Raw genomic sequence first — 27643 nt, forward strand, 5'->3', positions numbered from 1 at the left:
CAGACTTATTTTTTTATGTCCTTCTCACTTCATCTCCCAAAGAGCTTACTACAGGTGACATACACTGTCACCTGCTTGAAGCCTTTTACTGCTTTCCTTCCTGCCCTTGGAAATTCCACCATCTTGTACTTTCCTGTACTCCATCTCCCAAGGTATCTACCTGGAGGATTGCCACGGGCCTGCCACACCTTCTCATACCTGTCCTCCATTCCTTCACCTCTTCTTCAGTGATCAAGAAAAATGCACCATCCATGCATCTACCACTCACAGGGATGTATGTGCCTTTCATTCTCACAGCATCCCTTTGTAATAGACAGGCAGGTATTATTCTTCTCAAACAATGAATGAGAAATCTAAGCCATGTCAAGATAAGAAAGCAGCTTGTGAAAATCAAGGCCAAGGCCTGAAAGCAGGACATCATCTGACTTCTAGATGAGCCCTAGGGAAAGGGAAAACCCCTCCCACATTGCTCTTCATTTTTCTGCTCCAGTGGTGACTTATGCTCTAATCAGATAACTTCTCCTTGAACTTCATTGGCTGGCCAGAGTTATCATCATGAAGTTTCTTGACATAAATGAGCATGATTGGAGACAGGATTGGCAGTTCTAAGAATCACAGGGAAAGATTTAGGATACAAATGCCCAGGCTCAGTCCTGAGCGGGAGGGAGTGGAGGAGCTACTCCATTCCTCTAAGTGCGAAGTCAGCCATAGATATTACTTTAAAGTTTCTCCAGGCAACTCTAATATGCAGCCAAGGTGGAAAACCACTGGACTGACATCATTCTCATGGTCTAACTTACCCTCGAATTTCTTAAGCTCTTGACTCTTTCTCGAGCATCCTGAATTGGCAAAGCTATAAAACCTTTCTGTTCTTGACTCTTCACTAGGAAAAAAGAGAAGTGACAGAAATACCTATCAGTCTGAAATTGTGAAGATAACTGAGGAGGTAGTTGTAGTACTGATGTCTGCCTGAGGAGAAGCCCTTAAGTCACCCAGCAGGACAGAGTCCCCCCGACTGCATCGCCAGGACAAGGAGGGAGCAGGCTGACTAGGGAGGCTGGAGCCCCGGATAACACAGTATCAGAGATGGAGTCAGATGTGAGCTGTGAGAACAGCTGCTTCTGTCATGCCTGAAGTCTGGGGACAAAGGCTGCCTCTCTTTTGAAAAAGCATAGCATGGGGCGTGGAAGAACAAAAAGCTGTCATTTCAACTTCTTCCTCCAAAAAGTGAAAGGTCATTTTTGTTCAGTCCACAATTAGTTTTTCAACAGATAAACCAAGCCAGAACCGTTGCTCTGTGCATAGCTGATAGGTGCCCTTCATGAGGGAGTGGCCCCTTTCTACCTCTGATTGGCACAGCTTAGGAAGGGATTTATGTGGAGTAGTGTGTGAGAAGGGGGACAGCCACCCAACCAGCTAGATCAACTGAATCAGCCCTGCAGATCAGCACAGTGACAGATGTCCCAACCAGATGGTGCACACATCTACTTGATAAATACACCCTAGAAATGTGGAGTCTAGGGGAGAAAGCATTTCTGCCACGAGGTGTTCTGCCCAAGAACAAATGGCTGACATCAGCCTGCTGAAAGTCAGACTCGGAGCAGACTAGAAAGGCCTCTGCGATGCAGGGGTGAAAATGCTGCCCCGTGTCCCTCAACTCCCATCTTTGATGCCTATAATCTCACCATTAGCATCCCATTCTTTGGTTTAGGATTTTTGCTGTATTAACATACAAGTACACACCTGAAAACCAAGACAACTCTTTAGCCATTCAGTTCTTAGGTTGAAAAGACAATAGATCCTTTTTGAGAGCAAGTTTATACATGGGGGAGGTGTGGTGGTTAATTTTATGCGCCAACTTGGCTGGGCCACGGGATGCCCCGGTATCTGACTAAATATTATATTTCTGGGTGTGTCTGTGAGGATGTTTCTGGAAGAGATCAGCATTTGAAAGGGTGTACTAAGTAAAGCAAATGGCCCTCCTCAATGCGCACAGGCACCATCCCATCCACTGAGGGTCTGAATAGAACAGAAAAGCAGAGGAAGTTTGGGTTCACCTTCCCTCTGCCTGACTGCTGGAGCTGGGAAATCAATCTTCTGTCCTTGGTGCTCCTGGTCCTCAGGCATTCAGACCTGGGCTGGAACCTTCACCATTGGCTCTTAAGCTTTTGAACTACACCACTGGCTTTTCTGGGTCTCCAGCTTGAAGATGGCAGATCACGGGACTCCTCAGTTTCTGTAATTGTGTGAGTCAATATCTTATAATATGCGCACGTGTGTGTGTGTGTGTGTGTATGTCTGTGTGTATATATATGTATGTGTATATATATATATATATATATATATATAGCCTACTGGTTCTGTTTCTCTGGAGATTAATTTTCTTAGTTGCTAATGTTTCTTCCTGACTGACACAGGAAATAAGAAAGAGGAAAGGGGAAGTTGGAGGTAGCAAGGTCAGGCTTCCAAAGCGATACCAAGGTAAAGGTAAAGATTGGCCCTGCCATCTTAGATAAGACATTTTACTGTGAGCAACTAACTATCTCTCAACTGTTGGGGACCTCACAGTGTTGCGGAAGGGCCATATGTGAAATGATATATGTGACAACTCCTGAAGTGTCCTACACATACAATGAGCAAGCTGCTATTTTTCACACTCTTACCGGGGGCTGCTACCACACTTTTTTTTAATGTCCCTCTGAGCTAATCGTCCTCCTCCACAAGAACTCACATCAAATACTCCCTCGTTATCACATCTGACAAAGCAGATCCCAGCTGTTAATCACAAATTAGAGTGTTCCAGTTACCCCCCTCTCCTGGAAAGCAGCGCCCCTTGGCTTGCAGGGAACATTTGCTCCTCAGAAACTAACCTTGGGATCTTGAGGAATGGGAAACAGCCCCCAAGGAGGGCCGGTGAGGCTCCTTGCCTGCACCCCTCCCCTGGATACCCAGATACTTTGTCACAAATCCCAGGGAAAGGAGAAAACAGGAGGCTATCTGGGGCCCCCAAGAAAAAAGTGACTGTCTCCCCTCTTCTCAGGGTGCCATGGAGCAGCACTGCAGTGAGGAACATGGTGGAGACTTGGTTCGGAATTGGGGCTGCTCACACTGGCAGCTCTACAGCTGCCCATTGGGCTCTACAGCAACTGTGTGGACATTAACTGGGACTTCTAACTCCCTTCCACTTAGCTATGTGTTAGAACACCCTAACAACCAGAGCACTGTGCAGTGTGTGCCTTCAGTGGAAGCCTCTGCCATTGATCCCTTCCAGACCTCAGCTATCATTTTTAGAAAGAAGCTAGGTCAGTCACAAACTAGGGTTTGTGTAACAATAGTGGTGGGCAATAGTGGTGGAAACTTCCAGCAAACAGGTCACAGGAGAACTGGCTAAAGGAACTGAGGTTGTTCAGCCTGGAGAAGAAAAAGACAAAGGGAGAACATGAAAGATTGTTGCATAGAGGAAAGAACCAGCTTGCTCTGTGCAGCCTCTGTGAGCTCAGCTAGGACCAACTAGTTGGTGGAAATTAATAGGAGCGCTGGGCTCAGAAAGGTTCCAACTAATAATTAAAGCTGCTCAACTTGAAGAAATCAGCAAATTAATGCATTCTTAAAATTTTCTTTCCATGAGGTTTTTCACATAGCTACATGGGTTTCTTGGTGAAATAGCTAAGCTGTGCACTAATGGCACTCTGTGTATCATGCAAGGGAACAGATTAATTTCATATTCTTTCTATGTAGCTACTTTCCGAGACAAGCCTAATGGGCACATGCAATAAAAGAAGAGATGACCCTCTTTTTCTGCCCTGAGCTGTGAGCTGCTTGCTGCTCTATGGGCTTTTTCCTAGGGGTGCTGGGGCCTCCAGGACTACAGGGTTGTCCTGATGTATAATCTCACTTCTCTCACTCGCTGGTCTCTCTTCTCTCATAAGAGTGACCATTGACCCCCCTCTCTTTTGGATATGCTGGGTAGAGATATGATGAAGAGTCTGGAGGAAAAAAAATATTAGGACTAAAGAGATTCTCCCTAACAAGGAAGAATGAATTAAAGACACTAAGAAAAGTTGCCAATCTTTTATAGACTCCTTAAATTTGCAGCCCAGGAAGACTGATCTCCTCTGGGACCTTCTTTCACCATTCCCTCTGTGCCCCAGTGGACCCCCTGCACCGACAGGCAATCTGGACCTTTCCTTCTCCTCCCCATCAAAATTCACTGGTTCTGCATTTCCTCAGGGTCTTGTTCCCTGTAGTATGGTAAGTTAATGGCCAGTGGCCATCAAGACTTCAATTAAAAAATAACGGGGAAAATTTAGGCATTGTGAGTAGGTGGGAAGTATTTCTGGCCAAGAGTGATTTCCTCAAAACACAACACCTAGATTGTTGCCTAGCTCAGAGGTTTTCAAACTCTTTTGCTTTTATACCCCCTAAGAGTCTTAACAAAGTATGTACCGTCATGCAATTTTTAGGTGGATAGTAAAAATGTTTCATCATAAACTTAAATACTTTCAAAGGATATAATTTGGGGCATATTATAAAGGTTTCCATTATTAAATTAAACTTGGATTTCTTCTATAAATGTATACAGTCCAATCTAACCATAGCAATGAATAACTCTCCATTATTACATTTTTCAAAACAAATACTGCTTTAACTTTTATAAATTTTACTTTTTTCTTTTTCTACTTGAACATAAATTTTATTCCACTTTCCCCAAAGTCTTTTATCTTAATATAATGTGATTTTTACTTGAAAATAGTTTGTTGATCACCCTATCACATTTATCTGCAGTTGAAATGTACCTAAATTTTTTACTTTTATGTTCTGTGACCATAAAGCTCTAAGCATTAAAAAAACTATGTGATTGAATTATCATTATTAGCAATATACTACTGATTAAACAATATAAATATTTTATATTAATTATTAAACACAAAAAGTAAAGTTATATCGCAAATGCATCTCTTAATGAGGCAATAAATTTTTTTCAGTTAGTCAATGTATGTATCTATAGATGAATATTACCTATTGGTAGAGTAAGACAGGGATCAGCACCAATTCTATTTTTATTTTATTTTGTTTTTATAGATGTACACTGTAGGAATTGAAAGTGTCTTATTATAGCAATGTAATTCAATTCTTTGAATTCCTTCTGTGTTATGTGCCATAATTCATATATTGGTCTATTATCAAAAATATTTTTAATCTTCTCTCCCCTGACAACTTGATATGGTCCACTCTTCATTTTTTTAATGCAATGAATTGGAAAGCACCTGACTACAAAGAGATTTCTTCTGCAGTCATTTGAATAATTCACTTTCTCAATTTCTGGGAAAGATACCAAGAGAGCTTTACTAAGATTTATCAAATTATTGTTAATTATGTTGTAACACTTTCACTTTGATTCACCTTTTAAAACCTATATCATCAGCAATGGCAGGGAAACAGATTTTTAGATTTCATTACACTTTTGCCAAAACAATGCTCCTTGATAAAATGCCTGGATCTTATTTCTGTTTTAAATATATTATGATTACTTTAAAGCTGCAGATTTAGCTCATTTATGAAAAATGTTTGTCAAAAACTTCATTGGCAGAGCCAATCTTCACCATCAAACCAGTCAGCCAAATCAGATGCACTTTATGTCAAAAAATGTTTGACTGTATTTTTCAATTCAGATAGCTATTTTGAGGAATATTATAAAAATTAATGAGAACTAAAATTATATCCTGTGAAACTGATCACTAAAACAAATAAAAATTAAAATGGTGCAGGTGTAATATAATTAATTGTCCCATGTTTAAGTTATAAAAATAAGATCCTCCATATACTCTTTCCCATATAAAACAAGAAAAATGATTAAAAACATGGTATATCTTTAGTAAAATTGTGTGTGGCTATTGAATACTGCTGACTGGCTAGGAAGAATAATTAAATAAGAACTAGTATAAAAATCAGAAATGCCACTAAAAATGGAAAAGTTCTAGGCTGCTAATTATTATGGCAGCATATTTTGTTGTTGTTATTATGAAAAAGATATTAAAAATTTTAGAAGATCAATTATGGTGAGAATCGCTATGGCTTGAATGTATCCCCCGAAATTTCATGTGTTGGAAACTTAATCCCAAAATTTGTATGTTGATTGAAGGTAGGATCTTTGGGAGATGATTAGAATTAGATAAGGTCATCAGAATAGGACCCCCATGATGGGACTGGTGGCTTTATAAGAAGAAGAGACACCTGACCTGAGCACATTCTCTTGGCCTTCCACCCTTCCGCCATGTTTCGATGCTGCAAGAAGGCCCCTATCAGACATCAAGCAGAGTCCAACGCCATGCTCTTGGACTTGCTAGGCTCTAGAACCATGAACCGAATAAACTTTTTTTTTATAAATTATCCAGGCTGATATTCTGTTATAGCAACAGAAAATTAACTGAGACAAGAATTGACTATAACTCAATAAATATTTTATGTTATGTTTCGATACAATGGGCTTTAATAACTTTATTAACTAATGCACATCAAATCTGAAAGAACCCACATGAAAATTTTTTATACGTGGGTTTTATCCATTGTATCTTGTAAAAATTTGGTATTCCCAAAAGACATTCCAGTTACATTTAAAATAATCAGCTTTGCAAATCTATACACTTGAGCTGTTCCAAGTTACTTTTCTTCCCAGTCAAGAAACATCCTAGGGAAGGATGTTGACAATAGTGGAAAATAATTGCTCACAATTACATGAAGAAACCATTTTTGGTGTTCAATGTCTCCTACTGATTTTCTATTTGTTTCACTCTCTCAGGACTCTCCCTCAACAGCAAGGCATTCTTTGACAAGAGTCAGAAGGAGGAACAGAAAAGGTGTTAAATAAAATTTGTTATTATTCCTATCACTCCGCTTTACCTTTACCTATATCTGAATTCTGAAAATCCATTTAAGAATCCAATCACCTCATTCCTATCTTATTTAACATCATGATCACCTTTAACATGTGTACGAGAAAAGAAAGTCCAAAGCTCTATGGATTTATGATTAATCATTAAAGAAATCTTTCTCGCCGTTTGCTACATCTGAGGTTTTGGTGACATAATAAAACCAATGTGTCATACTACAATCTGGGATGGGTGAGTCCCATATCTTTTTTTAGTATTGTGGGGGAAAGGTCTATTTTGAACAAAGACTCATTCTCAGCCAATCAATTTTAGGAAAGAGTGTAAATGGTCACCTGGCCCTTTGTTGGTAAAAATAAGTGCAACACCATCCCCCCAAGATCAGAGAATTAGTGCTGCAAACTGCCGTGCCAACAGAGGCAGGCAGGTGATGTAAATGAAGCAGACAGGGCATAAGGAAAGAGGCGGTGAGGACGGGAGCAAGTAGGGGCCATGCCTCATCCAAAGGTGGAGGTGGCTATTCAACTCTAACTCCACTATTGCTAGATTTTTCACTTTTCTACCTGGATTTTCAAGTGAAATCTTCCAATTTGTAAATGTAGGCAGTTAAATCAACATTTTTCTAAAACACATTGTAAGCAAACCAAACAAGTCTACAGATTATATCTGGTCCACATTTGTTGGTTAGCAATCTCCACCCAAAGGCAACATGGTGATATTTTTGCCTGTGGTGAGAGGACACAGCAGTCTTTAGTCAAAGTTTGGGTCTCCTACTCTGACTCCAGCTAGCTCCCCAATTCTTAGCTCTGCCTCAGTAGTTGTTAACCCTTAACAAGACCATAGCTGAGTCTCACATATACATCCTGCAAATATAAAGTGAGGTGCAGGGTCAATAATCTAGTATTTCAAGTTTATAGAGGATGAAGGAGTTGTCATCAGCAAACTCCGCAGTCCATAGAGTTGGATGGAACTTTCTTTAAACACAATTTATTCCAGCTTCCCTGTTTTCACAGCTTCTGGTAACCTCCTCTAAATATTCCTCTAGGGACTAACAGTGCTTGGATTAGTAAATGGAGGCTGGACAACCCCAATATTATAGTTCCTGAATGCTCTTTTCATACACCTTCAATCTCTGGAGCTCCAAGGACTGTAAAAACTTTTTTTATTGAAAGAAGTAGCTATGATGCTAGTTTCAACCCTTCTTACTCCCAGCCCCTGGCCTACAATAACCCCTAGCTTTTAACTTCAGATGGTGTGTTGGCTTTAAAACATGTCCATAAATTCTTTGGTATTCCTCCCTTCGGAAGGCAGAGCTTCGTTCCCTTCCTCCTCAAGTGTGAGCTGTGCTTACTGACTTGCTTCTAATAGGAGAGACAATGGCGACTTCTGAGAATAGGTCACAGGCATTCTGGCTTGCTCCAAGCTCTCTCTTGAATTACTTGCTCTTGAGGAAGCCAGAAGTTGTGAGGACTCAGAACTATGGGGAGGCTCCTCAGTAGAGGAATGAGGCATGCTGCCCACAGCCATGGGAGGAAGCCACAATGGGAGCACTCTCAGCCCCAGGCAAGCTTTCAGATGACTGCAGCCCCTGCTTACATCTTGACTACAACCTCAAGAAAGATCCTGAGCCATAAACACCAACTAAATTGCTCCTGAATTCCTGACCAACAGAATCAGTGAGACAAGAGAAGTTTGTTGTTTCAAGATGCAAAGCACTGTTGTAATTTGTTCTGTGGCAATAGGTAACTAATACAGATGGGCAAAGCAACGCAGGCCACACCACCCCAAGGCCTGGCCTCATTATCTTCCTTTGTTCCTAGTTTAGCAGTGGCAAGAAGGTGGAATGTAACCTTTCACAGCTATGATAACCGTACAGGTAACGGGAGCCTGTTGGGTGAGAAAAATGAGGATTGTTTATAAGTTGAAAGGTAATTAAACTTAAGGAGAATTTCCCTTTCTTCCAGAGGTATTAACCTCTGGATGGCATTAACCAATGAGGTGGTGGTATCTCCTTCTTAAAATTTTTCCTTCAGGTTGAACAAATTCTGATTATGTGGTAGGCAGCTGGAATTTAGTCTTGTCCTAAGGCTCTTTTGTTGTAATAAGATTAAACGTTGAGAATAAATAGGAAACTTAACCAAAATATGAGATGTACATTAATTTCAAATAAAACTCTGTAACTCCCAAATTTAAAAGTCCCTCCTGGCACACACATACACACATATCAAGACCAAAGATTTCTGAGAGCATCTGCTGCCCACTCAGCAGAGGCTGAGCTCCCAGTTTGGGGGTGACGTTACCTTTGTCTCCTCTTCCTTCTCTCTCTGGCTTTCATCACAGAGGCATGTTTCTCAGTCTCTGTTGAGGTAAAACCCCGATATCTGAACCCAACCAACCAAATTAGCAAGTTGGTTATAAGCCAAATTAAAGTTTCACTCCCATAATGGATGAGGAGAAAGCAGCAGGTATTTCTCATGCACAGGGAGAGCATGAATTCCCTGAATTGCCAGGTTTTGGGGTCACACAAGACCTCCAGAAGGCTCTGGTGATCACCATTTTATCATCTGATAGGTGCAGGTAGTCGGGTACGTACGAGTTAAGTTTTAATGACTTAAAATTCTATCTCTAATTTTCATCCTCTCACAAGTTTAAGCTTTCTGTCTGTGTAAAAGTGCAAACATTCCATAAAGAAGTGAGGTCAGGTCTCTTTTGGTATGGATGGAGAATACCACAGAGTGGGTCTTACTGGCAAGGAGTGAGAAAGAGTAAGTTTTGACATGTGAGGGAATGCCTTGAAAGGGAAGAAAAAGTGCAGAAACAAAAGGATCTTGGTCTAATTCTTTGTGTCCAGAGGCAGCTCTGCAAATACTATCTTAATGAGCTACTGCCTAGCCCCTAATCTCATAAAACCGTCCAAAGGGAAAATGCATGAAAGGCAGAGTTGATTCTATCTGTTTTGATATTTGCCCTTGGGTTTCCTGGCCTGACTTTTGGGGCTCTGGGAACACATGAATTAGCACGAACCAGGGAAGGCGTTCAAAAGCAGACTTCTTCAATGATGAGCCGAATCAGTCAGTTACCTTACAGCTTGCATATTTATTGAACAAATACTACTAAAATAGCTAAAATACATTGGGTACTTGTCATGAGTGCATCAGTAAAGATCACATTGTTACAAAAGCCTGCATTTTCAGCAGTACACAACTGCAACTCTACATAAATGCCACAGATGCAGAATACTGTTTCTTGCTCTATTTACACAGCTGATATACCTATTCTAACAAAGGGTGGGGCGGGGGGACGCACGAGAAACTCAGGCCAATGGGAGAGCGAGAAGAGAACGAAGAAGTGCAGTGCATGCGTTGTCGGTGTTAAACAGTCAGAAGCAGAACAGTTCAGAACAAGGCCTGCCCTGTCAAAGGAAGAGCTAAAAGACAGTTATATAAAAATTAAGGTGGGCTTTCAGACTGGCTAACACAACAACATTCCATGAGTAGATGGTATTTTATTTTGTTTATCCACTTCACTGGGAGCAAGGACAAAAATGTAAAATCTACACCATGCTTATCAAAACCGCCAAAGAAGAGCACTCTGCCATTTTTTTTTAATTATTATTATTTTGTAAAGACATTTTTTCCAACTTCATTTTTGGAAAAGGTGTAATTTTCATATTCCTACTCAGATGCCGCTGTTTTGGATTTTTTTTTTTTCAGAGGGCATATTAAAAAAGAGTTTTGCCCTTTCCCCCCAAATATCCTTTCAAACAAAAAGAACTCAAAGAGACACCTCAAAACGCCTGTAAAATTATTGCTTTTCTTTCTCTAAGTTAGGCAGGCGAGGCTACGTGAAGGAATAGATTTGGTAAGTCGATTACAGTTTTGTGATTGCTCCCGTGACTGCATGTCTGTGAGTGCCAGCCAATGAGACAATAGCCTCTCACACTCTGGTAGCATTCACTCAACCTACAACACTGAGGAAGAAAGCCACACTGAAGACACAAGGAAAACAAGTCAATCCAGTCTAGAGAACAACATTCAGGGAAACAGAGTACCAACACCTTCTTAGAACATGGAAATAAAAAATAACTCCATCAGAGCTACCTCGCCAAGGAGCATGTTGAAAGTCCAAAATAGCACCATTCATCAGTGTCTCAGGTCCTGTGGCAGCATCTCGGTCACTTACCACAAGGAAACAATGAGTTTCAAACTACTTCTATACATCAAAAGAGTACATGGATAAAATATAGAGATATACAGACAATTGATGAACATAAACTACTAGGCTTGTTACATCTAAATGAAAAAAAAAATGGGGACTCTCAGCCTCTGCAAGAAGCAGTCGGGAGCTGTGTGAGTGAAAGGCGGGAGTGGACCGGTTGTGTGAGCACGGTGGGAGTTTGAGTTGTGGAAGACATTGTTGTAGCGAACCAGGCCTGGAGGCCCACCTGTAAGGGTTGTAAACGTGGATTCACAGTGTGAAATTCTGAGCGTTTTCACTTGAGTCAGAATGATTAAAAACTGGTTTGATGATAGCTATTTGTCCACTGTAAATTCTCTAAAGCAAGGCTCAGAGTCCCATAGTTTCTTCTTATACTTGATGATTTACACAGAAAAAAATCCCATATATGATACCATGACCTCATCAATACCCATACACCATATGTAATACAAATGGAGGTGTTACGATTAAAAAAAGTGGAGGTAACTGATTCCCGGGGAGTGGAGTCCATTGCCACCCGGTGGAGTCAGGGAGGCAGCAGCCGTCACATCCTTCTTCTTGCGGTTCACTTCTTTTGGGACGGGAAGTCTTCCCTGCAAGGCAGGTGGACCCACACAGACAGACACACAAAAAGACAAATTCAGTCGTGCTTCTGAAACCATTTTTTTAAATTTTGCTTCTTCTGCCCACATTTTACCCTTGAACTCCCACTGTTTTGCAAACAGAGTTTACATATTAAACACAGTTCACCTGAATGTAAATATTAGGTCTGTGGGGGCATGAAGTAATGAAACTGGCTGTCTTCGCTTCAGTAAAACAAAGTGCTTCTCTCATGGTGGTGCCGGCCACGTGAGAAGCAGCGTTCCCCAGACCCAGGTTTCTGGGGATAGTTTCTAGTATCAGATAGGGCCCGACATCAGAGAGGTGCTTATAGGAGTGTTAATAGATTTTTTTTTTTAATAAAGAATTCAGTGGGTGTGATGGAGGGGATTAATAGTCTGTTTTCGAATATATAATAAAAATATTTAAAAACACAACTTTCCTACATCTTATCTATGTATGGTTTATTCTGTAAGCAGTTGGCACATCCCACATGGGCCCTAACGTCAGAACCAGAAGTGGGCACCAAAGATGGGAGTGTCTGGGAGGGAAGTAGGGTGAGGGGCCGGGCAGTGGCTGCAGTGGGCAACCAAGGCCAGAAGACGGTGGGATTCCGCTGGTCCGGACTGACTGTGCCTGTTCTAAGTCTCTCCTCACAATCCTGATGAGTGAGTTTTGTGTGTTTCTGACTAGAATAATTCAACCTCAGGGTGACTACTGGCCAGCCACCATGGTAGGGTGAGGGGAGTGCTCCGTCATAACCAGACAGCAAAAGCACAGGGCGATGAAGCCCACTTGCTGCAAGCGATACAAATAAGGGTCTTAATTTACCGCAAATACATTTAATGTTCTGTTCAGATAGGAACACAGTGAAGATTTGACAACAGTCTCTCTTCTAGCTAAAGCATTGATTATTGGAGTTTTCTTGGGGAAAAAAATTATTCTTTGTGGTTTTAAAAGATCTGGCTTTTTGTTTTGTTTTTTTTTTGCTCAGATCATATGTTCTAACAGGACAGTTTTGGTAAGCCAATTTGAGTAGATGTGAGCACTTGGATTAAAGTGATAATCTTACTTTGTGATGTGTAAATTACCACATTTGAATTTCTTTTTAGGAAGAATCCAGAAGCCAGAAACTCCTAAACAACTCAAAACTGAATAAATATTTTCAGCAGCTCGAGGGTGAATTAAACGCAACGGATAATTTAACTTTAAGAAGTCTTACTTTACTGTCTAGATTTTCCATATTAAACATCTGATGTGCCTAAATTTTGTATTTAAAAATCTCAAACTTAAGAGCATACAACATTTTTAGGATGTATATAAAATCCAGTCTTGGGTTGTGGTTTTAGAGGTTGTTTTGGTATCATTAAATACTAATGTGACCAAAACAGAAAATTAAATGAAAATATGATTCATCATTCACACACCCTTAAGGATCTAGATACAATTTCCAAAAGCACAATATTGAGTAGTTCATTGAAGTTGTGAAAATAATTTCGATCTTGAAATTTTGGTACACAATCCCCAAAATTAAAAAAAAAAAGAAATCTACTGTAATCCTGATATCTTTACAATAATGCTGCCACCGCCCCCCATCCCCCAATCAACCAATTAGCATGGTTCAGGATATGACAAACTTAGGTTTTGGACAAATGAAGAGTTCAACAGCTGTTAATTGTCACAGACCAGGAAGGAAGGAAAATCAAAAGTTCGCAAACATTATCTCACTCAACAATTACACTCTTTAACAGCTAGCCTTAAAACTGCCTCTTCAGTTCAGACTTAGTCTGTTCAGAAGTGAATATACAGAACATTCGTCTGTGTCTCTATATAAGTTTGTTTTGCTAATCTTTTATGTCCATGAAAAATATACAACAAAATGAAATAAAGAGCTGGGGATTTGGGAAGAGGTACTTCCAGGAAAAAAAAGTGAAAGAGATCATTTGAGATCTGAATTTACCATTTTTACTATTTTTCCTCTTTTGAGGTCCCCAAATACTCACGAATTTCTTCATTCATTATTCATGTTCTGAGTGCCTACTATGGCTTGAGCACTCGATTAGATTTTAGGCCTACAGAGATTAAAACAGAAACAAAAACAGTCCCTGCCCATTTTGTCCTTTGTTAACTTACTGTACAGGAGACACTCAGGTGACTGGACCTGGCAAGCAACGGTGGCAAGTCACGCAGAGAGGTGCGCTACTCAAGTCCCCTGAGGGCCCAGAACCCAACGTGGAAGAGGTCCTGAGAAGACAAAGTTCTGTGCATCCTCCCGTTGGAGCCCTCGATTTACTACATTTCAATCCTCCTCCCCTGACTGCCCCCCTACTTTTTTTAAAGAATAGTTTTTCTGCCCCCTACTAAAGGAATTTTAGGCTTCTGCAACAAGGGGAGGATATATTTTGAAGAAAGAACACAATGACATCTTATTTCTCCAGAAATCAGACCTTACAAGAATTCAGGCAAAAATATTCCAGCCATGGAGGAAATCGTGCTTCCATCATCCAGCACACAGTGATCTTTGCAGGACTCAGGGACTTGAGTAATCTAGAAGGCTTCGGGGTTGAGGAGCGATATGTTCAGTGGCTCCCACAGACTGGCTCTCCTGGAGGTCACTCCAGTGGCCTTGCCTGAGGGTGGATGGCCCTCCCTGCTAGGAGATTAATCCCCAGTTATTCAATAATGTGCTTTGGACCAAGTACATCAAGATTATTTTTCTTACAATTATGCAAAGATACGTTTTTCCAGAAGGAAATTGATGGGAAAAGGACAAACACATCATGCTTAAAATACTATTCCATTATTTAGAAAGGAAAGAACTTAAAATAGCAGAAGACCTGAATCCCACAATACACCGTGCCCACCCCTTGGAGCATGCCTCAGGGTAGGCAAGACCTAGCGCCTGGACTGGCTTTGCAAGAGTTAAGGGAGGCACTGTTGATCTCATTGAGGAGTTTCACTTAGTCTTGCCCTTCTGGTCGATGTCGCCAGTATCAAAGAAAGGACCTTTGGATGTCTGAATAAGGCAAGAACTAACAAAAAGGCTATATTGTACTTTGTTTCCCATCTTACCCTCAGCTGCCTCAGGGGAATTGTGCCCTGATCTGGCACAGTAAAGATGTTTAAGGTTATACTGCTGCTGGTTGGTAGTGGGGAGGTGGTGGGGTGTGGGTGTGCTTTAAGTAAGGCTCTACTATCTCAGCTCTTTTCTACTCCAACTCTCTCTACAAGATCTGTGCAAGTCTAGCTCGGGCAGGGCCAAACCATTTTGTTCACCTACTTTCCTGCCAATGATTTCAACCTTGACCTTCAGAAATTCTCTGAAAGATTAAAAGTGATTTAGGATTGTTTTCTTTCAGTGCAAACTGCCAGTTGACACAACCTCTTCAACTTCTGCCTGTCAGTATAAGATAGGGAATTGTTGAACCCATTTAGTGTAAATAAGACTTTTCTTAAACATTGAAATGCTAGTAATAGCTGAGGAAGGCCGGCAAGGCCATTGGTCAATTACACGTGTAAAACTTTCAAATAGAAATTTTATTTTCAATGGACTTTATTTTTCTTTATTAACTGCAAAATCAGCAGGTCATTGGTAAAAAGTACAATCCTCCTGCTTGAGGTCAAATGGAAATTTACCCTAATAAGCAACGTCCAAGATATCTACAGTAAAACTGGTCAATGTTTTTTTGTTTGTTTCAGAAATGGTGCTAAAACCTAATATATAAATTTTACAAATTTATTTAAGGCAGAGAATTGTCACATCTAACATGCCAGAACAAAGACATCATGATTATACAAATTTTCTTTTTAGGCCTAAAACTTAGGACAAAGAAATATAACAGTCTTGTTATGTTCTTCCCATTTTGTTTCATGGGTAATCTTATCAGACATTTAGGCATCATTAGCAGACAAATATGTTATCATCTTATCTTTTAAGAGATCTTTTAGTTTGACTGTCATATTTGAGTTAGTCTAACCAGGAATGGAACAAATTTAAAACCTGTAACGTGAACATTTGATATATCGATTCCATGATTTTTAAGCGAAAATTTGCTTTTGACTTATTTCTTAAGAAAGGAAGATAATGTGAACTTTAAGAGTCATAGGACTACAGGACATGTTTTTTTTTTTAATATATGTTCTTTCCAAGGTCATCATAGTATCAGATTAATGAATTACTATAGCAGCTTATAATAGACATTAAAATGAAAAGAAATAACTCTGATTTTTTTTAATTGCTTCTAAATTGAAAACAGTGTTAAGAACATGGTAGCTGGGATCTTACCTGAGGAAGCCTTCCTGCCATTTCCTTGTTTGGAAATGGTTCTTGACTGACCCAGACACAGAGTCCTGGGTAATAAACCTATAGAGACATGAAAGCACACATATTCATATTAAAAACAAGATCCACTATAAAACCACATGGGATCAGCTTAATGAACTCAATTCTCCTCAGTAGTCACTTATTTCCCGATTGCAACTTAGAGCGCTGGGGAACCCATTAACTCTTGAAAATTGTTAGTGTGCTTCTGAATATACACTGTACTCAAGAGAGTCAATGTCTTCCAAGACTAAGTCCAACAGAGAAGAGATATCAATCAATGTTCTCTTTAGCAATTAACGTAGCAGCTTAATGGCATGTCTGCTGAGTGCACTAAGTCACCGGGGAGGCCTAACTTTCAAAGGAACCTATGGTAAGTGTCCTTGCAAAATTCTATGTTTATGTTGTGTCATGAATCCGTCAAAGTGGGGTTATCCTGATCATTTATGAGAAAGCTAAAGATTACACACAAAGGAAAGGAGGAAAGGAAGAAGCAGCCCTGATTCTCTCCACGCCCATGTGGCCACTGACAACACACTCTGCCCAGCTGCCTGAACAGCCGAGCATCTGAGGGAGGGGTGGGAGATGGGCAGCATTGCCATGAATGATTTGGAGAATACTAGCTCATGAGTTCGGGGGGTGGGAGGAGGTGGAGCGAAGGAGTGGAAATGAGTAACTCTTCTTTAAATATACAAAGGGAGATTAGCATGAGGTTGCTGACCAGCTGTTCTCCATCCCCAGCAAGACAGGAATGGGGGAAAGGACTTAAAAATTACAACTACAGATTTAGGTCAGCTATAAGGAAAAACTCAGCATAAGAATTGTTAAATTACTAAAAGAATTTAGACAGAAAAACTGTGAAGTCTTCTTTAAAAAAATTTAGAAACAGAACCCAACAACCATCTGTCAGGACTAATTCACATTTGATATAGTCCCGCTCAAAGGGAGAGGATGAATATTAGGTAAGATTTCCTCCAGTTCTGATTCTCTAATTTCTGTATGTAGCCTCACATTTACTAAACAATAATTAAGAGTCACATCTCAACAGATCAGCAAACAGACTTAGATGTCAGTTTCGTTTTTGGAAGCGCTAGATGACGTAGCCTAACCCTGAGTCAACTGCAATGTCTTGTATGCCCCAATCAATCCATTTGGTCAGAGGGGTTGAGGTAGGAACTGCAGATGGTTGTGTTTATTCTTTGGGATAATTGAACAGTAACCATTTTTGCTCTATACCAGTAATATTTACAGTGCATCCCAGCTTACAAAGCTATTTTGCATACACTACCTACTTTATCCTGGCAATAAGCCTATGCATAGGTCCTATTACCATTACGCAGATGACGAAACTGAAATTCGGAAAGATCAATTGCCTTGCCCAAAGTCACACAGTCAGTGTAGGTAGGATAAGACTGGAACTGAAACTAGGTTTCCAGATTCTAAACCTCAGTTCTTTCCACTGCCTGCCCTCGCATTATCCAAGAATGAAAATCGCCTACCAACTCTCCCTCAAAATTACACCAGTCCACAGCCACCACCCACATTTGGGTCTTAAATATTTGAGAGCTCATCCTGCAAGAACTGGAACTATCATCTCACTTTGGACAGGGTCTGCTTTCTGAGCCATGCAGTTCCCCCAACCCCAGCCACCTTCCTCTTCCCCAGATTTCCCATCCTTTGCTCAGCTCCTTCTGGAAGTATTCCACCATCTGCCTTGTTTGGGACAGGCAGACATTCCCTGACATTCCCCTTAGCCAGGAATAGGTGAAGAAAACAAAATTACGAACTAAAATACACAAGTTCTTTTCCAGGCTTAAAACAAAGTCCTAGCACAGAAAACCCCAGTTTGGGCTTAACTTTAGCAGACTCCAACTTGGGATCAACTGTAAGTTCACTTAATATAAGTGGATATAAAATGATTATCTTCCTATATTGTCACTTTAAAAAGCAAGTTTTAAGTACAATTTAAAATATTACAAATATTAGTAAGAAATCGAGTTCTGTTGGAAATCAAAAACATTGATAAAAGTACATGTAAAAACTTAGTAGGCATAGGAAGCAATTAAAAGCAAAATCAAGTAAACCATTTTTGTGTTCCTGTGCTTTTCTGAGATATTCTAATGACACCACTTTAGCTTTTAACTTCTAGGTTCAAGGGATTAATCCTAACCCCCCCAAGTAATGTGTAGGAGAAAATAGCTTGCCTCTCAGAATCATTACTCTTTTTCTAACAATTTGTTTTTCCAAGAGCTCTCCCTTTGTTTAGAAAAACAATCAATAATTTTTGCCAAAGAACTTGGGAACATGAGTGTCTGATAGCGAAACCCATGACTAAGGAAACTTTCTCCCTTAAATGTATTTGTTAAATTGGTCAAGGGCATTTCCAATTTGGCATGTTTCAGTGTTTGAATCATAAACTAATCATTGTGTACTTTAAGAAAAATGAATGTTGCTTTGGCCTTCTGGTAAGTTCTTCAAATCTCCTTCAAAGTCAGAACCTTCAGCCAAAAATGCTAGGGAAAGAGGAGTCTCAGTTACATTCTTAAAACCTGCTTGGTTGGTATCTAAAAACTCAGCATATGCATGGACACAGTATCTGAAGGGGATATTTTTCTTTTAAGCACAGTTGGTTTTCAGAAATGGTAGTAGATTATAGGAAATAAATACTATCTCTCTACATTACAGCTTGTTTCTTGCCTATACCTGTGGTATTTTGAGACTCTAAAATGAAGGGCTTAAGAGAAAAGATCTATTGATAATCATTATTCTTGCTCTGAAATGACTTGAACCTGAACTTCGGTATTCCACAAGGTCCTCAACCCTCACTTCAACCCAGTGCTGGACATGGAGAATAGGTAGTCACAAGCAACAATCATGAGCCCTTCTGTCAACAGGTGTCAGTTTGAATGTATTGCATTTTCTCTGCACCAATCTTCTCATCTGAACATCTTCTAGCCCCAAGTTCTACTGCTGGCAGTCAGGGACACAATGTTACTTTTCAACTTCAAATTTCTTACTAATTTCCATGCCTTCGTTCACCAAGAGTTCATGAAAGAGCTGAATGTGGTGGATGATGTGTTAGGTTCTAGGGAATTGCAAGAGAAAGAGTTCCTGCCTTCTAGAAGCTCAAGTCTTGGGGTGGTGGTGTGAGTACAGCAGAGGTGATCAACCCATAAAAAGATCATTTTAAAAATGTGTGAGGGGCTGACTTGTGCTCCTCAAAATTCATATGCTGAGGTCCTAACCCCCAGTACCTCAGAACACGACTGTATTTGGAGACTGGGTTTTATAGAGGTAATTAAGTTAAAGGAGGACATCAGGGTAAGCCCTAATCCAAAGTGATCGATGTCCTTCTAAGAAGAGATTAGGACATACAGAGAGAAGAGACCATGTGAAGATACAAGTAGAAGACAGTTATCTGTAACCCATGGAGAGAGACCTCAGAAGACACCAACCCTGCTGGTATCTTGATCTCAGACTTGTAGTCTCCAGATTGTGAGAAAATAGTTTGTTGTTGAAGCCACCCACTCTGTGGCACTTTGTTATGGCAGCCCTAGCAAACTCAACAGAGTGTGCTTTAAGTGCGACAACAAAAAAAAAGAAACATACAGGTTATGTCAAATGTAATAGCTGCTGGAACATGTACCAACAGACTAAACAACAAACAAATCCAACATTTAGCATAATATCCAGTAGTGGTGGCAACAAGAGGAAATGGGGGTGGCAGTGAGCAGATCTGGGAGGGCATCTGATGGCTGTCAGATGCAAGCCAAGGATGATAAAAGGGTGAGGGATAAGGGCGTTATGAGCTCCACGTGGGCAAGTGCTCCTGTGGCCAGGTCTCCTGCAACTCTCAGAAGCCACAACAGTATCAAGACCAATGTGACCCCATAGGTTTCTGTGCCCTCAGTTTTCTAACTAGCTCAGAACAATAGGAGCTGACAGTGATCCTGTGATTGAGGTTTTTCAGTGCTGATAATACGAGAGTCAGAAAACTGGTAAGCTGATCTCTCTTTCTGGAGTCCGTCTGTGCTCACTGGGCTATAAAGCTGCTCATTCTTCTTCCTACTAGTCAGCTGATGCTCCAAAGATGGACATGTGGATCTACCGTATGCCATTCATTCATTCCTCTGAATCCAAGTTTGTGTTTCTCATGAAGACCAATTAAATTAACTGTCTTTTACAATTTACTGAGTTGTCTCTCTTTTGTTGTTGGTGGTGGTGGTTTGTATCCTGAAAATTTAAGTGTTCTGGGTATTACACACAGGAACACCTCAAAATTGTTGTTTTATTAAACAAGTAAATCCAAAGTCTGCACAAATCTTCACAAGAGAAGTATGTCTTCTTTTAAAGTATTAATATGTCTTCTTCCATGTATAAAATAAACAATTGTTTGTTCTTAAATAAACAAAATCCTCAACCCTCTAGAATACTATTCTTCCAGAAGTCAATTAGGAAATCAGAGAAGCAAGCTATCCCCCGAACAATTAAGAAAATATGAATGTTGGTGGAAAATGTAGTGGGAAAGGAAAATTTTATTATTTTAATTTGGAGAATATGCAAACGTTCTGCTTGAATTCTGGGTAAGTGTGAGTATTTACACTTGTCACTGGGTTAATGCATCTTTTTCTACAATTCTATGTTTATCTCACTGATGATTAAGTTTAAAAACAATGAAATGATATGAAGAATCACATTGGTTTAAATATAGTAATCATGATCGATATGCACTTGGATATCCATGAGCAACTCTTAGGTAAAACTAACTTTATGCTTTCAAGTATACTGAATATATTTAAACACACTACATATTTAAATACGGTTTATGGGGAATATGTGCTATTTCTTATTGTTTCTTTTAAAGGTATTTGCTAGCCGGGTACTTAAATTTCAATAGTCTATCATAGCCTACAAGCTTAGAATAAAATACTCAGGTGTTTGCCTTTCTTTCTTTTCTTCCTCCTTTCTAGACTTGTTTTAGAAGTCTAAGAAAGTGAATCACGAAAAGTAACTTCATCTTTTAAGTCTATAAGACAATTAGCTTGCCAGTAATTATTACTTGGTATAAACTATTATAAATAGCTGTCAACTAGTGCTCCCAATTAGAAAAATAAAATGTGGTAAAAATCAGAAACCAGTCCTCTGAGATCCTAAAAAATATGCAAACTAGATTACTGGTTAAATCCTTTTTTTAACCTCTTTAAAGCTTTTCATTTCCAGGCTTGCTATTTATTTTCCAATAGTATGGCCCACATATAGAATCAATGTAAAAGTTCTTTGATATGTTCCCTATCATTTCTACTATATTACATGTAAAATTTGAATTCTATCTGTTAACTTTAAATTTGTATTTTCCTTTGTTCAATTATTGTCTTTATCAATATTTCTTTGGAGTATGATCCTTAAAGGCAGGGTCATATCTTTATTCAGAGCCTAAATACACCACATACATAAATGTTACTTAATTCGTTAACATACCTTTTCAGAAATCTGCCATAAAGACATGTTGCATGGCGTGGTTGCTAATGATCACCACTGTAATATTATTCTTTATCCTTGGTGAGGTCCTATGTGTTTGAAAAATGGACACATGGTCCTTTTATGACTTAACAAAGAGAGGTGCCCACTCCCTGCAATTAGAAAATCAGACTAGGGCAGCAGGTGTCCAACCTGCATAATTAATTCTTGTGCAGCAAAGGCATATATTTCACAATCACCCTGCCAATTAAATAGTGTGTGTCTGTATGCGTACATGTTCTATTCCGCCTAATTGGCCAGGAAGTTGCGAAACCTAGTACTGTAATTCAAGGAGAATTTATGTGCATATCGTGCACTTCATTTCTGCAAATGCCCTTTGAAGCAGCACTATTAAGAAGCTTCGTCAAAAGCCACTCTGCTCCCAGGTGTTGCTGGTCATGTGAGAGGGCAGAATGTAAACTGAAACCATAAATGAGCTACAAGGATCATTTTCTCTGAACAGCATTACATCAAAGATTAAATGTTGCCAAAGGATGATGCACTGCGCTCTCTCTCTAGAGACCCAGTGTTAGAGATCTGTCTAACCCTGTGTATGCTGCTTGGAGAGGAAGCACACAGTGGGGGAAATGCATTGTCCCTGGAAGACAAAATGATAAGCATGCAGAACACTGCATTCAGATGATATATACAATCTCTGCACATTTTGGAAAATGGGAGCAAAGTGTTAGGACCTAGGTTGGCAACCATCCTGGCTTGGGAACTAAACGAAACATGCACCATTGTCCTAATTTAAACATACACACACACACACACACACACACACACACACACACAAGAGCTGGCGGTGGTAACAACGGGTAATTACAGACAAAGCATTATGAACATGAACACTTGACTACTGTGCTCTGTAGCCATAAATGCCATCCTGCTAGAAAAGAAAGGATGGCTTTTGCAGCTCTGCTGTATCAGAATACCTGCTGATACTCCCAGAGTTTCTATGGCCCCCCAAGTCCTTACTACGCAGAAGTAGGGGCTGGGGAAGACAACTGTGTTTCAACAAGGAAGGGAAAGACAGCTCACAATTCAGTTAAACTCACTGGCATTAGCTTCGCTTCGGGTCCATATTCCCACGACAGGCACAGAAAATGTTCACGTTTACCAATATTACGCAGCAGCTTATGTTACTGTCCAACATGACATGTCAGGCAGGCAAAGGATTTATAATTCTTCGCTTTGAGTTGGGGCTGTCTGCAACAAGCTGTGTAGACTCTAATAGTGGAATCCTCTCAATTCACGCTGCTCATTGTGAAGCCATCTTGAGAGGCCGCTGACGAATATGTGGGAACCTGACAGCTGTGGAATTTTATTTCTAGACTTCAACTAGGCAGAGAAAGGAAAAGGAAATCTCCTCGCTGGCAACCAAAGGAAAGTGTTTACATGTGAAATTAATCGTCAGCACAAAGAGCTTTCACAGTCATTCTGTTCCACAATATAATATTCTCCTTGTTTGGCTGCAGAGTCTTTTAAAATTTGATTTCTAAGAATAACAGCAAAGACTTTCCAAGGGGGTGGGGGGGGGCATCAAATCAAGTCAGGAGCAAGCCAGAAAAGGTTAACAACATTACCCAACTTTTCTTTTTCACCGCTACTTAAAACCATTCATTACGTGAGTTTGCGGGGCTTTGATGGTGCCCAGCAGCGGCTGGCTAATTTGAGCACGGTGTACGCCGAGGTCAGCTGCAAACACTCATGTTGCGCAAACTCGTCCTCTCACCCCAGCCTCATTCCTTTCCAACAGGAACATGCTTAGCACAAAGCAATCCACCTAAAGACTCCATAAATCCAAAAAAGGGAGTTACTGATCGAGGAATTTTCAGATTTCTGCCAAGGCACCCTCCCCTGGACTGGAGGTCAGCCTGGTACAGTAACCAGAGCCAAACTGTGGACTGGACTCAAGGAATTAAGTTCAACACTTCAAATCTCGACTTTTAATGGGTGATTTTTCTTTTCAGCAATGAAGACAAAACAAAGTACACACAGCCGATAACGGCCCAAAGTAAACCAGGCGAAAAAGTATGAGAATAATGCTTGGAAACAAACCTCATAAGTTATATCTGAGAAGAGACTTTCCAAACAAAGGGAAAAAAAAATAAAGTGGCCTTTTAAAACTCTAGTTTGAGATTATGCAGTTGTGAATGAACAATAAAAAAGTAAAAGCCACAAGATATTTGCTCTTTTCAATGAAGAAAGAAAAAATTAGCCTTTGTTAACTTGCAGCAAAAAGGCCCCTCCGGCATTTAGGCACAGCATAAGCTATTCCTTGCCCCCATGACCTCAGCAAATATGTTAATAAAATCTTTTACCTCCCTGAAGTGGAACCAGAGTAAATATTTACTTAACACATCTGAGTTCTAAGTCTGGACCACCTTATTCCATTACATAAATTGATTTTCATATGTCACCAAGAAATTAGAAACACTACATCTTGTGACGTTTCTCCTACTCTTAAGGTACTTAAAAAAAAAAAAAGAAAAGAAAGAAAACTTGGAATACTAATTCTATATTATGCTCCAGCGCACCACACTGTACTTGTGAATTTCGGAGTGGTATTCTCCACCACAAACCAGAGTAATGCTGTTGACGTGCTTTCCAATACTAGACATCTGGAGTAGGAGGACTTTTTCCAAGCACATTCCAAGGTTAATAGGAAACATCTAGACTTGCTTTTATTAGCTGGTTTGAATAATTTTAGGTATGCTACGATGGGTTCTACCTTCGAATAATTATAAGTCTAATTTCTAGTCACCAAGAATGCTATTTTTTCTTCCCTTCTGTTCATAAATTATTGTGCTATGCATTAATATCTTATGAAAATTTTCACCAACAACATGGAAGAATAATTGTTCAAAAATCCTATTTATTCTGTTAAATCCTATTTATTTTGGTAAATCTCAAGGGCTAGTGAGATAAGTATTATATTTATTTATCTAGACATAGGATTTTGGATTTTTCTTGGTCTGGGTGGATGATTAGATAACCAATTGCTTTTGAAGAGTCTGAAGACATTTCAAAGCATTCCTCTCATTGACATGTGCAAGACGTTTCCAGAAAGTCTGCATTTTCTCCTGAAGTGCTCATTCCTAGAGAAGCTATTCACTCTTTCCATCAATGCACCCTCTTCTGCTGGCAGTTGCAAACCCCTCAGCATTTAGCAAAAGTCATTTCACAGTTCAATGCTCGTCTTGCACTGTTCTGGTCATTTAAAGACTGGTATCTCTTCAACAGCAAACAACATCATAACAGTCCACTGAGTTTGGACGGAAAGTAGTTTCTCTCGTGAGGCGGGGGTTATAACTAAAACTGGTTTAAATCGGAGGCTAGTCTTATCTGATAAGAAGTTTGACACACACATACACATACACACACACATATATAGTCATATATATATATGTATACATATATATGTCTTCAGATCTGTATGAACATGCTATAAATGCTCAGGTCAGATAGAGGACACTAGGAGGCTTTCGATAACCTGTCCTCTAAGGAAATTGGCAAAAAACTAAAAGTACAGGAGGAATAGAATTAGGTTAGAATGGATGTGCCCGTGCACACACACCACCTGAGTTTTCAACTCCTCGTCAGGAGCGAGGGCCAATCAAGTAGAAGGCTTCTCTCTGATGAGGGCTTCAGTCAGGCAGTGCCATGGGGGGCAGAGAAGAACCAAGGGAGGGTTCCCAACCCAAAAAGATAGAGTGTTTCAGGGCTAGAAGTCACCAAAGAAACACTTGCTTCCAGAGCTGTGAAAATAACTGCATCAGGAATGCCAGATTGGAGGTAGTTCCCTAGAAAAGGAATCACCAGTATTTTAATTACTATGAAAACGATAGTATTGTTAACTCAGACCTTCATTCTGAATCCTGACTGTATTCTCCAAGAAGACCTCAGCCACATATTTTTCACCCCTCAGTCTTTCCTCCATTGTAAACCAAACATCAAAACTACATTTCTCCAAAAGAAGAGAACTAAGAGCAACACACTGACTGGGTAGTTAGAACCATATACGAAGGAGTATGGAAATTTGGGGGTCCACAGTTTTCTGTAGAAATGCATAATAGAGTCCATTACAAAGTTTTGTTTTGTTAATTTTACGCATGTTTTCCAGGTGCACCCATTTAATCCTCACAGTGTTGTTGCGAGGATGAAACAAACCAACATCGGTAAAGTGCTGTCAACAGAGTCAGGCACCTAAGAGGATCTGTGTTAGCTACGATCATCACCATCATCACCATTTTACAGATGAGAATAAAGAAGAACAGTCACGGAACCCGAACAAGGTCACACAGCTAAGGAATGGAGAAGAGAGGATGCAAACCCAGCCCCCTTCTCACAGAACAGTGTGTCAACATAGATCTGCTCTGCTGTTTCCCCAGAGCCACCTGCAGTGTCACCATGAGGCCCCCTGAAAGCTGGGGCCTGTTTTCAGTCCCTCATGTAGGTGTTGCACATCTCTTCTTAGTGCCCTTGTGATGAAATTTAGATGGATTTCTGACACTGACTGTCAAGGGTAATTTTCTCAAAAATATTTGTTGCTCTGCTGCCTATGTTTCCCATAAATAGCCATCATTCAAAAATAACTAACCTTAAAGAGAAAAAAGCAATGTTTGAGGACACAACGGTTTGCTCTCCAGTGTTGATGTGTTGCTACACTTGTTGAGGAAAGACTAGTCTTAGGACAGCAACTCTGGCTTGGTTACATTAAGACTTTCAATCTAACTGAACCTGAGCAATCCTGGTAATCACAGTTTTGTCTTTTTTCAGTTTTCCCTGGAAGGAAATGTTCAGCACAATACAAATATCTAGCAATCACTGCAGCTAATTACAAAATGCATTTACTGAGAAACCAAATTGTTTTAATATGACCCCCAAATGAACTCCTAAGCAGCTCCTTCTCAGATGGCCTACCAATGGACAATCTAATTCAGTGTATCTTTGTTGTTCACCAAATGCATTCGAAATCCTGTTCCCTGTAACTTTGCTTTTCAAAATGTTAGTCAACTTAAAAACAAACTTAGTTATTTCTTAGTTAAAAGAAGATTAAAATCTTATTTTTATCAATGATCTACAGATACATAAACCATACATTACCTAAAAATATAAAGTGATCCTAATAAAAGAAGAAATAAACACTTATTAGACCAGAGATGCAGTGAACAAACTTCTAAGAATGGTAAATTTAGAAAAAAAAATGTAACCTGACTCCATTTGGAAACTTCTAATTAATGTATTAGAAATCCAAACAGTTCTAAAGGACAGACAAATGTAAGGACAGAGATGGGGTAACAAGCCAATTATTAGTTATTAGAACCATATAGGTACCAAATAGCAAGTAATAAGGTGTGTCACATTTGATCCTCAGATGACATGGAGTACCACGTTCAGTCACAATCAAAGACGTGGCATCCCTCTGGCTTTGTCTAAACAACATAAGAACAGTTGACCCATTTAGTAAAAATTCATATTAATTATCAGATAAATTATTTCTATGATGCCAAAGAATAAATTTAATTGAATTTCTGATAGAATTGATTATGACAGTGTAGACAGTCAAGCTTCATATAATAGAATTAAAGTTTAAAAAGCAGTCCTTATAAAAAAAAAAAAGAAAAAAGAATAGGCTAATAAAGATCGAATGAAAAGATGTGGAGACTTGGCTCCCAGACCTTGATAACAAGATCAGAACAATTTAAGATTCTATTATCAAGAAGTGAGAAAAATATGCAAGGCCGGGGTATTTTATGACATATAATTCGACCCAAGATTCCACAGGGCAGCAAGAAATGGAGACTCGGTTCTGGTCCACAGCATCCAGGCTTCAGGAAGTCCAATCCAAGTCATTAAGGACTAAAATTATGAAGATGAGAAGGGCTCGGGGAAGATGTGGGCAGAATTTTTGATCCTAAATTGGCTAGATATATAATCTCAATTACCCAATCAATTAATCAAGAAATATTTACTAAGTATTTTCTGTGAGGTATCGAATATTTGATTGGCAGTTTTTACTTCTATACAACGAGTATCTTGTCAAAGAGTATGTCCCATCAGTTTGGGGTGGAAATGCCAAAGTAGCAAAGAAAAC

The 27643-nt window shown here is 39.7% G+C and overlaps 1 protein-coding gene across 8 annotated transcripts in view; it reads right to left on the minus strand.

Annotated features, from left to right (window-relative positions):
* Positions 1–9963: 9963 nt before the first annotated feature.
* NREP (neuronal regeneration related protein) overlaps positions 9964–27643 on the minus strand; it is a 29219-nt gene continuing 11539 nt past the window's right edge. For all 8 annotated transcript variants that reach the window (XM_012659530.1, XM_012659533.1, XM_012659537.1 and 5 more), the window contains 2 exons: positions 15991–16068; positions 9964–11698 (listed from right to left, as the gene is read on the minus strand). In XM_012659530.1, coding sequence (XP_012514984.1) covers positions 11573–11698; positions 15991–16068 — 204 coding nt within the window. In that variant the 3' untranslated portion in view covers positions 9964–11572. The remainder of the gene's footprint in view (positions 11699–15990; positions 16069–27643) is intronic.

This window comes from Propithecus coquereli, unplaced genomic scaffold (assembly GCF_000956105.1).
Source record: "Propithecus coquereli isolate 6110/MARCELLA unplaced genomic scaffold, Pcoq_1.0 Scaffold62, whole genome shotgun sequence".
In the NCBI taxonomy this organism is placed as follows: domain Eukaryota; kingdom Metazoa; phylum Chordata; class Mammalia; order Primates; family Indriidae; genus Propithecus; species Propithecus coquereli.